The 13,951-nt window shown below is 31.3% G+C and overlaps 1 protein-coding gene across 2 annotated transcripts in view; it reads left to right on the forward strand.

The window, feature by feature from the left end:
- Nucleotides 1–13,951, forward strand: part of LCOR (ligand dependent nuclear receptor corepressor) — a 131,487-nt gene that overhangs the window by 66,370 nt on the left and 51,166 nt on the right. For both annotated transcript variants that reach the window (XM_051981773.1, XM_051981774.1), the window contains exons 4-6: nucleotides 57–136; nucleotides 6,866–6,998; nucleotides 11,035–11,322. In XM_051981773.1, the coding sequence (XP_051837733.1) occupies nucleotides 11,085–11,322 (238 nt within the window). In that variant the 5' untranslated portion in view covers nucleotides 57–136; nucleotides 6,866–6,998; nucleotides 11,035–11,084. The remainder of the gene's footprint in view (nucleotides 1–56; nucleotides 137–6,865; nucleotides 6,999–11,034; nucleotides 11,323–13,951) is intronic.

Below are 13,951 nucleotides of genomic sequence, written 5' to 3' on the forward strand. Positions count from 1 at the left end.
TGGTTTTAAGCATTATTTGTTACCACAAGTAATTTGCTGTTGCTATAATTTTACAGACTGTGAACCTGAAGGTGTTTCTGATTGGACTTTTAATGAAAATTGTCTATTCTGTTGCTTAAGAAGGGAAAAAGTAAAGGTAACTATGAAGCTTATGGAACTTCGTGTTTGATATAATTTTTTAAATTCTTACTTTTTTAGTTGTGGAAAGGCAAAATCAACCCATGATTATATGTAAAATGTATATATAACCCAGTATTCTTAGAAATATTAATATACATTATTTATGTTAGATATTCTGTCCATTATTTTCTTTCTGATGATTTTAGGTACCAGCTAGCATTGCTTCATTTACATGAGTGACTGAATAAAACTAACTAGACAGTTAGGCAGAAGAGTCACTATTTTAAGTATGAATTGTACAGCTATTTAAAAACATTCTGAGTCTAAATAATATAATTTATAGGGTAAATAATCATATTCTTTTTAAACATAATAGTTTTATTTATGTTTGTATTATCCAAGTACTCAAAAGTTAACAAGATATTCAATGCAAAGTACATATTATATACTTCTTCCACATTATTAGGAGATTGTATTTGCATCGCCTGTCTTATTTTGCAAACCCAGTGCTTAGCACAGGGACTGGCATATAGTAAGTACTTAATAAACATTAGAAACTCTCATAATTCCTTCTTCTCATTCTATATGTATTTAACTATTAAATAATTACTAAATCTTTTTGATTTTCCTTCATGCATTTCCATCCTTTTCCTACTAGTCATGATTTTTATCAAAAGCCTCATTACTTAAAACATGAACTTAAAACATAGTCTCATAGTCATAGGATCATAGAATTGAAAAGAACCTTAGAGTCACCTAATTCATTCTCTGCAGTTTATAGATGAGGAAACTTAGGAATAAGAAATTAGGTGATTCCCCAAAGTTGCACAGAGGTGGTAAACATTGAAAGTGATATTTGAATCCAGATTCCTCATTCAGTTGGACCTATATCGGTTATGAATCTGATCCCTCTATGTTTCTTTTCCAACCACTATCATGTGATTTTAACCAAAAATTTATTTCGTGAATGTTTATCTTTATCTTTGCCTCTAAATCTTCTGTGGCTCTTCTATATAAGATAGGGGACACCCTAGATTGATATTTAATGCCTTCTGCAATCTTATTTCTTTCAGTCTTTTAAGTTTCATTCTCTACTATTTTTTTTACAAGAACTCTTCTTTCTTCCAAACTAGTCTATTCTCTGTTCTCCATTGTGGATTCTTAATTTCTTAGAGGGTTTCAACCTACTTAATATGCTTGACACTTTGTCTCTACCTGATAAGCCTACGAGGACCAGCTTAGGTTTTCTTCAGATCCTTTCTTGAGTACTCCAGCCTTCAATGATTGCTCGTCCCTCTACTTTCTTAAAGGATTTATTATCTGTACCAGATATTTGGTACTCATCACTTCCTATTAAAGTAGAAAGCAGGCTAATATGCTCTATGAAAGTTTTAGTGAAATGGAATCAAGTGAAAAATATTTATTCATTAATGATCTTTAACATTTTGTATTGTACATTAATATTAAGTGCAAACATATACATCCTAGTTTGATCCATGTGCAGTCCTATGAGACAAAAAGAGTAGATATTATTATCCTAGTTTTGTGGATAAATCAATGTGGTTCAAACTTTGACTTTCTAGCAGAGGTGGAGCTGCAGCCAAAACACAAATGTTTTGGTATCTCCTGTAGCAATTTTCCCACTACCAGTTCAGTAAAGTGGGACTATTTCATTTAACTAGAACATTATTCCCTAAACATTTCATTAACTTGAGATTTTCTATTTTTTTCCCCATGATTAACTTGGCAACTATGTCAAAAATTGAGTGATGACCTATTTGCTAAGTGAAACTTATATTCCTAGTGTCATTAGGAGGTAAACTTTATCTCCAAATCAGAAATTAATGTAGTTATATAGAAACAATTTCAGTTTTATTTGAGGACATTGTAGATTTTAAAATTGATTTAATAATTTAATAATGAAACTTATTAAGCTATTATTCACATAATGAACATCATTTCAGTGAGGACACAAAAGTATCTCAAAAGTTGTATGATCTAGCTTGAGAAAATAAACAAAAAGATGATTATAAATGAAAAAATAATTGATAACCCACTTCAGTATTTGAGTGCTGAGATCATTAGCTGCTGTAGAAGTTCAGAGTGGGTGAGAAAATATTGAGATTGGTTTGGGGTAGAAATAAACTTGTTTAGGAGATTGGGTTTAATTGGTTTTAAAAGTCAGGAAGATTTATATTATTTATATGATTATAGTATCATAGATACAGCTGAAAGGGACCCTTGAGGTCATCTAGTTCACCTTCTTTATTTTACAGATATAACTGAGCCTATGAGTATTAAATATCAGAGATGGAATTTCAATTGAGTTCTGCTGAGTCCTTTTCAGTGTTTTTACCACTGTAAAACCTACTGGAGCTGTGTTCATTGGTGAATAAAGTTGAAAAGAATAGGTTTGGTCTAGATTTTGGAGACCAGGGCTAAGAGGTTAAGACTTTTTCTTGTAGGTATGGGAAAAATGTTACAAGATTTCAAGAAGGGGGATGATCAGATTTAGGTAAAGTAGACCACTTAGTAAGAGTGTGCAACTTAGATTAGCTGTAGAAGAAATTGAAGACAATGAGATCAAGAACAGAACACCATTCACATTGTGAAATAAGGACAGAGATAAGAGCCAGAGTTGACTACATGGTCATATAGCTACATAGCATGCATTAATATTTTAAATAATTTTATTTTAGTTTTTATTCAGAATCCTTGGGGAGGAGAATAAGGGAAACAGCAAAACCTCTATAGCAGCTTAAATTTGGGGTGAGCTTTGGCCATGGTAGATTTCAAGATACCAGAATTCTGAAAAACTTAATGAATATAAATGATGAACTTATTTTTATTAGTAATCTTGGGAAAATAGTGGTAAAAAGAAAGGTATTTCCAAGCTGAAGATAAATAAATGTCTTTATTTTTTAAATTGGAAAGTGTGGAATATCCAAATTAGAGATTGTTGAGAATGACTTTGATTCTTGATCAAATTCTATATTAATAAAGAGATAGTTCTTGAGAATTTGGAAAAAGAAGCAATTCAGAGTAGTTCTGTTTCCTTTTTGTGGCATAATGATTGGCCTAATGAATTAAGAGAATGCTGTAGAGAAAAGTATTTAAGCAGTGTACTTGAAGAACTCTCATTTTATTTATGAGAAGCAGCATGGTGCATAGTGGAAAAAATACTAAACCCAGAAGCAAGATACCTGGATTCACATTTTTATCTCAGACATTTGCTTAGCAAAGTCTTCTATAATCTTGGAGTTTCTTCTCCAAATGAAGTTAATAGTTTTTGATCTCATAGGAGGACTGTGAGGAAACAACTGTGAAACTTTAAAGTACTAAACAAACTTGAATTATTATTGTTGATTTACATTAGAATGTTAAGCCAAATGGTAGTATAATTTAGCGAGGTTTGGAACTGATTGAATTGACCAAAAGAGTAATTTTTAATGGGTCATTATAAATTTGGAGAAAGGTAATCTAGTCCAGTGCCATTGGCCATATACCTTTTAACATTTTTGTTATTGATACTTAATAATTAAAACTGTTGCTTAAGAAATTTGCAGATGACACAAAGTCAAGAAGAAGCATGGGATATCTGGATTGCCTGGCTAGAACTCCAACTACTGGCTCCATGGAGTAGTCAGAGATGGGAGTAGCTTGAGTAGATTGCGTAGATTGAGAGGATAGAATCAGCAGCAGAGTCAGTGTAGCTTGCTGGTTTTCCTTTCTCCCTTCTACCTTCTATCCTTTTAGGAGCTGGGCATGTGGTTGTGATATGGAGACCGATTAAGTTGAGCAATCAACTGGGGCATTGGGGAAAAGATCAGTGGTCTGTTCTGGACATCCCCTGAAAAAGTGCAACAATCTCTGCTCTTGAAGAGTTCAGTCAAGCTTCCAACAACATGTATGTAAATAGGTTATATAGAGAGAGGCTAGATGATTTTGGAAAGAGGTACTAGCTGCTTGGGTAGAATGGGTGAAGAAAAAAAGGCAGAAGGTGGCTTGAAATTGAACTTTGAAGGAATTAAGAGGTGTAGGCCAACTTTTCCTTCTCTACCCCCCAAAGTGTTAGAAATAAATGCTGAAAAAAGTTTTGCTATCACTACTTTAAACTTAACCCTTGGATAAGACAATCCCACAAAATATTTTCTTCTGGGATTTAGAACTTTGTGGGCATTTATTTCTGCAAGAGTCAGTATTTCGGAACGAAGCCAATTGTCATTCTAGAACCACCTCATCCAATACTAGTTAAGATACAATTCAAAAGAGAAATATTTTATCACTTTTACTATTTCAACACCAACTAATTTTTTTATTGGGAATGATGAGAGAAACTATTATTGATGTAAATTTTAGGTCTGAAAAGAATAAAACACTGCTTAACTGCCAATAAGACCTGAAGAATTTCTATGTAATATATCCATCTTAGATTTAGAAATAATTTATCTTAAATCACATGGAGACATGAATAGTTACAGCTTATAAATTTTCACTAGTTTCTAAACACTGAGATTCTAAGGTCCTTGGAATGACTATATGATATAGTAATAGACCCCTGAGATGTTTGATCAGAATGGTGTAACTGATAATGAGGATAGATGGTTTAGGGGAGATAGCCAAGAAGTAGAAATCCAGTTATTACTATTATGCCTGAGAGGTTTGTTTTTTAAAAACCAGTATTTGCTGCCAGTCTTGCCCTTGAATCAGTTCCATTTTTTTTAAGCCTTTGATTAAACGGTTAAGAAACGTTTAAGAAATATTTATTTTTTAAAGTACTATAATTTTAGTCATTGTAGCATATTTCCTTCAACTGAATGTTGCCAGTTTTTCTGTAGTGATAGATGTGCAAGATTTTTTTAATGCAAACAAGATTCATTTAAAATGTCAGTTCTCAGGGCAAATAGATGGTGCAGTGGATAGAATACTAGCCCTGAAGGTCAGGAAAACTCAATTTGGGTTCTTTACCCATAAATTGAGGAAGTTGGAGTATGATATCTAAGCCGCCACTATCTAGCTTTAAAAATTCTCTTCCCTCACAAAGGCCAAGAGATATCCAACCTTGTAAAGCAATATTGGTATACCATCTGAAACTACCTTCTGTAAAGACTGAAAGTAGAGTGATGGAAAGTACATTTAACTCTAGTTTAAAAATTATTAAATTTTTAAAGGTAGAAACAATCATTGCATTTTCAAATGATCAGGTAATTTGCAATAAAATTGGTTTCATTTTAGTTCTTTTGTTGCTTTGTAGCAGTCTATGCTGAAAGACTGTATAAGGCATTTTGGCAGAGGAAAGCCCGGTTTGAAGGGACTTCATTTTTCAATACAAGACTATTACAAGTCTCATAGTGAGTCTCTGAACAATTAGATGAAACTTTGGATTAATTACGGAAAGAATTTTCTTTGAATTTGTTTTTGATATTTACCAGTGCTTTCATAGAAACATTTTGCTAATTTAATTTCAAAATATTATGATATTTGGATTAAATCTGGATTTTTAAATCATTGTTTAAACTGGACCAACTCCTTGTAATATTAAAAATGGCAAATATAGCCACCATAATCTTTATTAGAATTACTATCATCGTTTTAGGATTATTTAGACTACAGGGAAGATCTATTTCTTTATGTGGCAATTTTAATTTTTCACACACATTTAAAATAGGCACAGCTTCTTTAAGCTTAATACTATTTTAAATATACACTTATGTATTTTGTGATTATTCACAATTAAGCAGTATAATTGATAATAGATGCATGCTATTTACAATATTCATAATTTTATTGTGAGGTTTTGGGGAAAAGAAAAATTGAAGATGAAGGGAAATTAATAAAACAAGTTTTCCACTTGGGAGATCAAAAATGGAAAAAAAGGTTGCATTCATTATTGTTTATACTTCATAGTGTCTGTGTATATTCCTATTTAAAAAACTTAAAGATCTCTTTAATTCTATGTGTATCCTTGAATTCTAATAAAATTTTTAAATTTTAAACTTGTTTTTCTGTACTTATTTTCTTATATGTATGATATTCAGTTAATTGTATTATTCTCAGTGATTGACATAAGCATGAATCAATGAGGCTTTTCTTAATTGCCAATGCAGCATTGGACAAGCAAAAATTGGGTAGAGAGATAGGGAAAATTAGTGGATTTTCTTTTCCTTTTCTTCTACTTTGGCTATTCTCTAAAAGAAAAAGATTTCTTTTAGATTTTTTTTTCTCTTGTCTCACAGAATAATAACATGTTAATTTTCTATAAAAAAACTTTTAATAAATAAAAATCATTAGCCCAATTAGAAGAAAGAAACCAGTAGAGCTGTACTGGCAATCTATTATTAATGTTTTTAGTTTAAAGTACTTATATGTAAAAAAAAACTTTATTTTTTTAATGTGATCTTGAATTTTACTTGTCAAAAGTCTACATAGACTATTAAATGAAATTACAAATGGAGATTTTTACAAAAAGGGATTTTGTGTGTGTACATATGCGTGTATGTTTTGTCCCTCAAATCTTAGTGCAGGTTTGATCTCTTAAATACATATATGCTATGTGTATATATTGCTTTCTTTTTCTCTCACACTTTTTTCATTTCATAGTCATTTAGTGAATTTTGGATTTAAATTAAAAATGGCAATGTGATTTTAAAAAATTATCTTAAATATTTTTATTTTATGTATTTGGGGGAGGGTGCATTTTGAGGAGAAATACTTTCTGTAAATGCTTCACTGCCTGTTTTTGCAGGAACATTTAGTCGATCTGGATGAACCAGCTTTGGAAGCTGGGCAAGAAGCTCTGTTTAGACAAGGGCAAGCAAAAATCATTCGTTTCGAGAGACAAGCAGAAGAATTCCTCAATGCAGTCTTTTGTAGAAAAGGTTGGTTTGCAGAAATAATAATATCCAGGATTTACAAGAGAGATTGCTGCTTTTGTTACTGAATTTGATCACTGTTTTAGTGTTGTTGTTGTTGTTGTTTTTTAACATTTCCATTTGCCAAGGTAAAAACTGAATAAAATTTGTGGAAGTGGTCACCCTCAGTTTTATTACTCTGAACTAATGTTTTGTTAAATTTTTAGTTAAGTAAATGGTAAAATTATAATTATACAAATTGCTTTGATTTTCTTGAGATTTGAATGGGGCCCAAGGCATTGATGCTATCAATTACCATTTTTCTTACACAAACATCCATTATTGTTTAATGTTTGGGCTCCCTATGAAATAGGCTAAATAGAAATTACAATAATTTCTAAGAGATTTAATCTAAGTAAAAATGAAAGACTTTTCTTTGTGGTCCTGGAATAAGATCTATTCAGAATTTTAGTAGATATCTTATTGTTTTTAAAATGAATAAATGTTATTCTAGCTGTACACAATCTATGTAAATGAGTTTAAAAACTTAAATAATGATTTTAGTTTTATGTTTAAGTTGGCATTAAAAAAAAAAAACTTTTGCCTAGAAATGTTTTTCCATAAACTTTTTTTTAAATGTGGTATTTGATTTATTTCTTATTGACTATATGGTTGAAAAGTTTCTTGTCTTAATATGTATAGACACTTAATTTATAATATGACATCTGGAAGAGATCTTACAAATTATCTATATTTTTAGTGAAAAAACTGATACCCAGGGATGTTCACTACCTCCTCTTGAACTATGACAGCAGCCTTCTAATTAGTGTCTCTCTCCACACCAATCTCTCCTTCCTTTATCTGCTAAAGTGGTCTTCTAAATAAAGAATCATTCTGGCAGTTTCATAGCATCCCCATCCCCCACCCCAATTCCAGCAGTCCCTTTTCCAGGATCAAAAGAAGAGCCTTCATTTTGGCATTTAAAACCTTTCCCTTGAGTCCTTTCCTGCCTCTTTAGTTCCTTACTTTTGACCCTACTGCACAAGTCAGGGATTTAGCTCCATAGCTCCCTTGCTATTGTCTACACATGATAACTTCCATCTGCCCTAGGCTTCTGCTCTAGATATCCTCACCTGTGCCCATTTGAGACTCAGCTCAAATCTTTATCTTCTGCTTGAGACTCTTATCCCGTCTCCCCCAGAATATCGTTAACTTTAACAAAGAGGGTTTTCCTATCTACATTGTTTGTATTTTGGATGTACATAGTTATTTGCATAGTTTGTCTCCCCTTAGGCTGTGAGCTCCTGAAAGAAAGCAACAGTGTTTTTGTATTTGTTTTCCTTTTCTTTACATCTCCAACTTAACCCAGTTCCTTACACAAGTAAGCACATAATATTAAATACTGACTGACTTGATTGGCCAGAGAACTATCCAGAGAGTTAAGTAGTGCTGAGTGCTTTCCCTGGGCAAGCCACTGTACCTCTTAGTGCTTTAGCCCAGTATGTCAAACTCAAATTGAAATGGGGCCTACCAAACTACAGAAGAATCCCTACATAGTGACTTAGAAAACCATGTTGACATTACAGTATGCTTTTGTTAACATGTTTTCTAAGTCAGTTTTACCAATGTACTTGCTATTATGTTTTTATTTATTTGGTTAAATATTTCCCAGTTGTAGTTTAATCTGATTCAGGCCACACAGCTTTCAGCAGTGTTTGATACCTCTGCTTTTTACAACTCTCTTAAGATTTAAGTTGCAAATAAATAATAACTATGTTGAAACAGAAATTAACAAGAAAATAGACGTCTTGAATGTAAATAGTCTTTTAAGTATTTATTAAAAAAAAAAAGAAAGAAAAGAAAACCAATTGACTGAAATGAGAAAGTTTAGATTTTCCTTTTAGAGGCATACTTTCTGAAGGGATTTCAGATTTTCACTTAATCAAATTTTATGACTTTCATGCATTTGTTTTCCATGTAAGGTTCCTTTTAGCTTAGGTCTCTGATCCTTTGTTTCAATTATACTTATTTTAATTGTAATTTTTGAGAGAGTGCCATTCTTTTTCCACTTAAATGACTTACATTTTAGAATGTGGAAATGTCACATTTAGCTATTTAGTTAATAACTATTCATAAATAATTAATTTCATAAATCATAATCAAAATAAATCATAAATAAATGTGGTTGTTCATTTGGGCCAGTCTCTTTGTAGCCCTGTAGACCATAGTACACCAATATTGTCCATCTGATTTCCTTAATTAAATGTTAGCTATTATTTTTCAGTTTAAACTACTTTGTCACTTTTCTGATAATATTATCTAGATGTGCCCATGGAATGCATATAATGTGTTTTAGTTATGTTGAACAGTCAGATAGGTTCAGGATTTTCAAAAGAAGCAAAAGATAAAACAGGATAAATACTTATCCAATCTAGGTATTGTTTGCCTTTTCTTAATTGTGTTTCCTTTGTCTAGACTATATTACTACCAGAGTAATATATTTCAGAGTCTGTTCTTAAGACTGTTCTTCAGAAATTTATTTAACTATGGTTACTAATCTAGTAAAAGTATATACATGCTTTTAAATCATCTTAGTCTGTCATTTTTTGAATGCTTTCTGTTTTTCCAGTGAAAAATTGAGATTGGAATACTATTTTATATGATGACATTTTTTGAAGTAACTGAAAATAGAAATTGCTTGAAAGACTTTCTATAGGCAATTAACAAGAAAAACTAGTGGTTGATGAGGATTAAGTAGGATTACCATAGTGTTTATTATTAATCCCTATTGTTTTCTCTTTGATAATGTTCACTTGGTTTCAAAGAACTTTCTAAATATTCATCTTTACACTCTGTCAAAGAAAGAAAAAGATATTTTTTAAAAAACGACTTTAGGAAGAATTAAGTTTACCATTCTAAAGAACCTTATTCATTAAAACAAATTTCATAATAATAAACTTAATGGAATTGACCCAATCATTAGATTTTGTGAAAAATAGTTTTTTTTTTTTTTTTTTTGAGGGGCTTGGAAATTTTTTATCATGCTGAGACTTTTACCTGAATGGACTTGGGTTTTTTACCCATAAATTGAGGAAGTTGGAGTATGATATCTAAGCCACTATCTAACTTTAAAAATCTTTTCCCTCACAAAGGCCAGGAGATATACAACCTTTTAAAGCAATATTGGTATGTATACCATCTGAAACTGTCTTCTGTAAAGACTGAAAGTAGAGTGATTAGAAAGTACATTTAATTCTCAAGTCAGAGGACTGATGTTCTTGTCCAAAGTCTGCCACTGTTTTGTGGTTTTTGGTAATCAGTTATTTAACCTCTTTAGGGCTCACTTCTCTTAAAATGAGAAAGTTGAATTAAAATATTTTTATAAGGTCCTTTCCAACTTTGAAATTACATTGATTTTCTGAATTCATGTTTCTTACTCTAAAATCTTTTAAGTTGGTAAACATTTATAGCTTAGGTTCCTGCTCAGAACATACCTACTATTATTGTATTAATGGAAGTTATGGTCTAATTAAAAAATATATCATATGGATGGCCTGATTTTAGCTTTTTATATGGGGTCTGATCATTAAGTTTAGTGATCACTTCTGTGATATCTCTAGGCCTCACACTTTAGTACAAGCAAATTAAATATCCAGTAACTTATCTCCCAAAGATTTTTAAGAGATAGATTAATTAGTTAATTCAAAGATTTTGAGTAATACATAACAAGCATCAGAGTAATAATTACAAAATAATTACTTAAGGTAATTAATAAAATTTTAGAATTTCTGAATCAAGTAAGTTTTAACCATAGTATAGGATATGTTTTCTTTATCTCTTATGCTGTAATTTTTAGGTAATGCTACATTCTTAAAGAAATTACTGAGAAATAATATAATCACTTTTGGAAATTCTGTGTTGTGAAGAAATCTGCATCTCAGAGATGAAAACATTTTATGGGGGAAACTCCTGTGTTTTAATGAAAATTAAAAGAATGACATTTTATGTATGATTGAAAAACTTTTAAAAATGTATTTTTAATTAAATAAATTGTTGTTTACAGACAGTCCCTGGGTCTCTGACCCCAATATTCCCCTAGTGGCCCGAGAGATCATGCAGCGAATGATCCAACAATTTGCTGCTGAATATACCTCAAAAAATAGCTCTACTCAGGACCCCAGCCAGCCCAATAGCACAAAGAACCAAAGCCTGCCGAAAGCATCTCCAGTTATCACCTCTCCCACGGCTGCAACTACTCAGAACCCTGTACTCAGCAAACTTCTCATGGCTGACCAAGACTCACCTCTGGACCTTACTGTCAGAAAGTCTCAGTCAGAACCTAGTGAACAAGGTATGATTTTATTCTCAGAATCTCTTCCATCTCATAATAAAGTGCTGATTTAATACTCTTCACTTTAAAATATGGTTTGGACAAATAGGGCCCCAAGTTTTGGTAAAAACATGATAAACTTCCAGCTTCACTAATGTCAAAGTATGCACTGAGAGGAAACATGGCAAGTTATTACTTTAACTTCCCATCATTGAAAATATGGGTCTATCTTAATACTGATTAGGGCCAGTTAATTTTATTCATATGTACCACATATAAAATATGTTGCATTAGCATTTTGCATTTTTCAGAATGCCCTCACATCTATCATAATAATTTTTTCTTTCATTTAAAATAAAGGAAGGTTTTCTCTCCTGCTCATAAAAAATGGTCTAAGACAAGTAATTTCCCAACTTTGTATGCATTCCCATATGCTAATAGTTATACTGTGTTATATTATTTTTATTCCAATTTATATTTTATTAATTATAATAGCATCTCTTTATACATTTGAGAAATATTAATACTTGTGAGATATAATAAATTCAGTTTCCAAAAGGTATATTTGTTTACTTTACTTAGTCACACTGCTGCTTTTTTGGAGTTAAAGATTAGCATGATAATGCTTGGTATACATGTATGGCAAATGCCCTTGCAGCTCCAGTTCCCAGCCTCCAGCCTTACCTGAATCCCAAGCATATGGCCCAACATGTTGGGAATCCCTGTTTTAAGATGGATATCATTAACTAGAAAAAATTATTCCCTACAATGCAGAAGGGTAGGATATTAAATCATTCATTACAGTTTCCACCTGTGTTAAAATCTTTGTATTCAGGAAAGACAGATGGGGTGTATGTGTGCTGTGGGGAGCTGTTCTGAATTAGTGAAAAGTATAAATTATTCATCTTATTGTCTTTTTTATACAAAGTCAAATGAAGTCTTTTGAAATGTATTTTCACAAATAAGAAAAATTTATAATGAATGTATGCATGTTAAAATCTATCATCACTGGTCATAAGTGCAAATTGAGAATCAATAAGCCTCTGGCTTATTGTAGTGAACATTTTTTTAAAATTTTTAATAGTATTTTATTTATCCAAATACATACAAAGTTAGTTTTCAACATTCACCTTTACAAAATTTTGTGTTCATATTTTTCTCCCTCTTCCCTTAAATAGCAAATAGTCTGAGATAGGTTAACTATGTACAGTTCTTCTAAGCATATTTCCATTTTTGTCATTCTGTGCAAGAAAAATCAGATCAAAAAGGGGGAAAAAAGATAAGGGAAAAAAAACCCAAACAGACAACAACAACAAAAAGGTGAAAATACTATGCTTTGCTCCACATTCAGCCAGTTCTCTCTCTAGGTATGGATGACACTTTTCATCACAAGTCTATTAGAAATGTCTTGAATCAACTGATTGTTGAAAAGAGCCAAGTCCATTACAATTGATCATCACATAATCTTTTTATTGCTGTATGCTGTGTTCCCTTGGCTCTACTCATTTCACTTAGTATCAGTTCATGTAAGTCTTTCCAGGCTTTTTTGAAATCGGCCTACTTATTATTCTTCTAGAACATTATATTACTTTATATGTATACATATTACATATTGTATTATTTTATATTATTATATATTACATTACATATATATGTTTATTATATTCATATACCATGACTTAGTCATTCCCTAGCTGATGGGCATCCAACTCAATATCCATGAGCTTTTATTTTTAATAATATATGAAATGCCTCTTTTCTAAAAGTTCCTTAAAAATTTTTTTCTCGAGTAGATTAAATTTTCCCTTATAACTTTGTGATAGTAAAATATCTTTAGCCAAAGCAGTGCTTGTATTACTATAAATTCTAAATAAAATGTAATTAATGAGCTTTATTTATATTGAACTACAGATAAGATATACCTTTTTTTGTAAACTGGTACCGTTTTGTTACATATCCAGTAGGGAGGAGGAAAGAGAAGGGAGAGAATCATCTGAATGGAAGCATTAATTTCAAAAAATTTGATTGGTTTTAGTTGGTAAATATTTATTAAATGCCTCTCATGAGCCAGGCATTTTGTTAAATATTGACGTATACATAAAGACACAAAACACTCCACCTACCTTCTAGAAGTTTACATTCTCTTGGACAGAAGACAACATATAGTCAAAATATAGTTGGCTATATTTTATACAAATACAGAGTAGACAGAAGATCTCAGAGGGAATATTACTATTAGTATGAGGGACTTGGAGTGATGAAAATGTTTGAAGGATTTCCTAACTGAACAAAATATAACTTGTAATATGTCTTGTTTCATTAATAATGTGTATATACTCTTCAAAACTGAGGCTTTTCTGTGTATGAGATATTAAAGGAGATCATTTTCTTTTCGATATGTTTTGTTATTCTGTTTTTTAAAAATCAATTTCAAACTTCTGCAATGTTAATTATTCATGCTTTTCTGAATTGCAGATTGTAGTAGGGTAGTAGGAATTGTAAGGTGGACCCTACCTTTGTTTTAATAGACAGTTTTCATGTGGTGCTATGACCAAATAATTTATCTCCTTTTGCTGATGAACCTCTCTGGATTTAAGAAGATTGCTCTTTGGACAACAGATACAGTCTCTTACTTACCTTATTAAAATTT

Source organism: Antechinus flavipes, chromosome 2 (assembly GCF_016432865.1).
Source record: "Antechinus flavipes isolate AdamAnt ecotype Samford, QLD, Australia chromosome 2, AdamAnt_v2, whole genome shotgun sequence".
In the NCBI taxonomy this organism is placed as follows: Eukaryota; Metazoa; Chordata; class Mammalia; order Dasyuromorphia; family Dasyuridae; genus Antechinus; species Antechinus flavipes.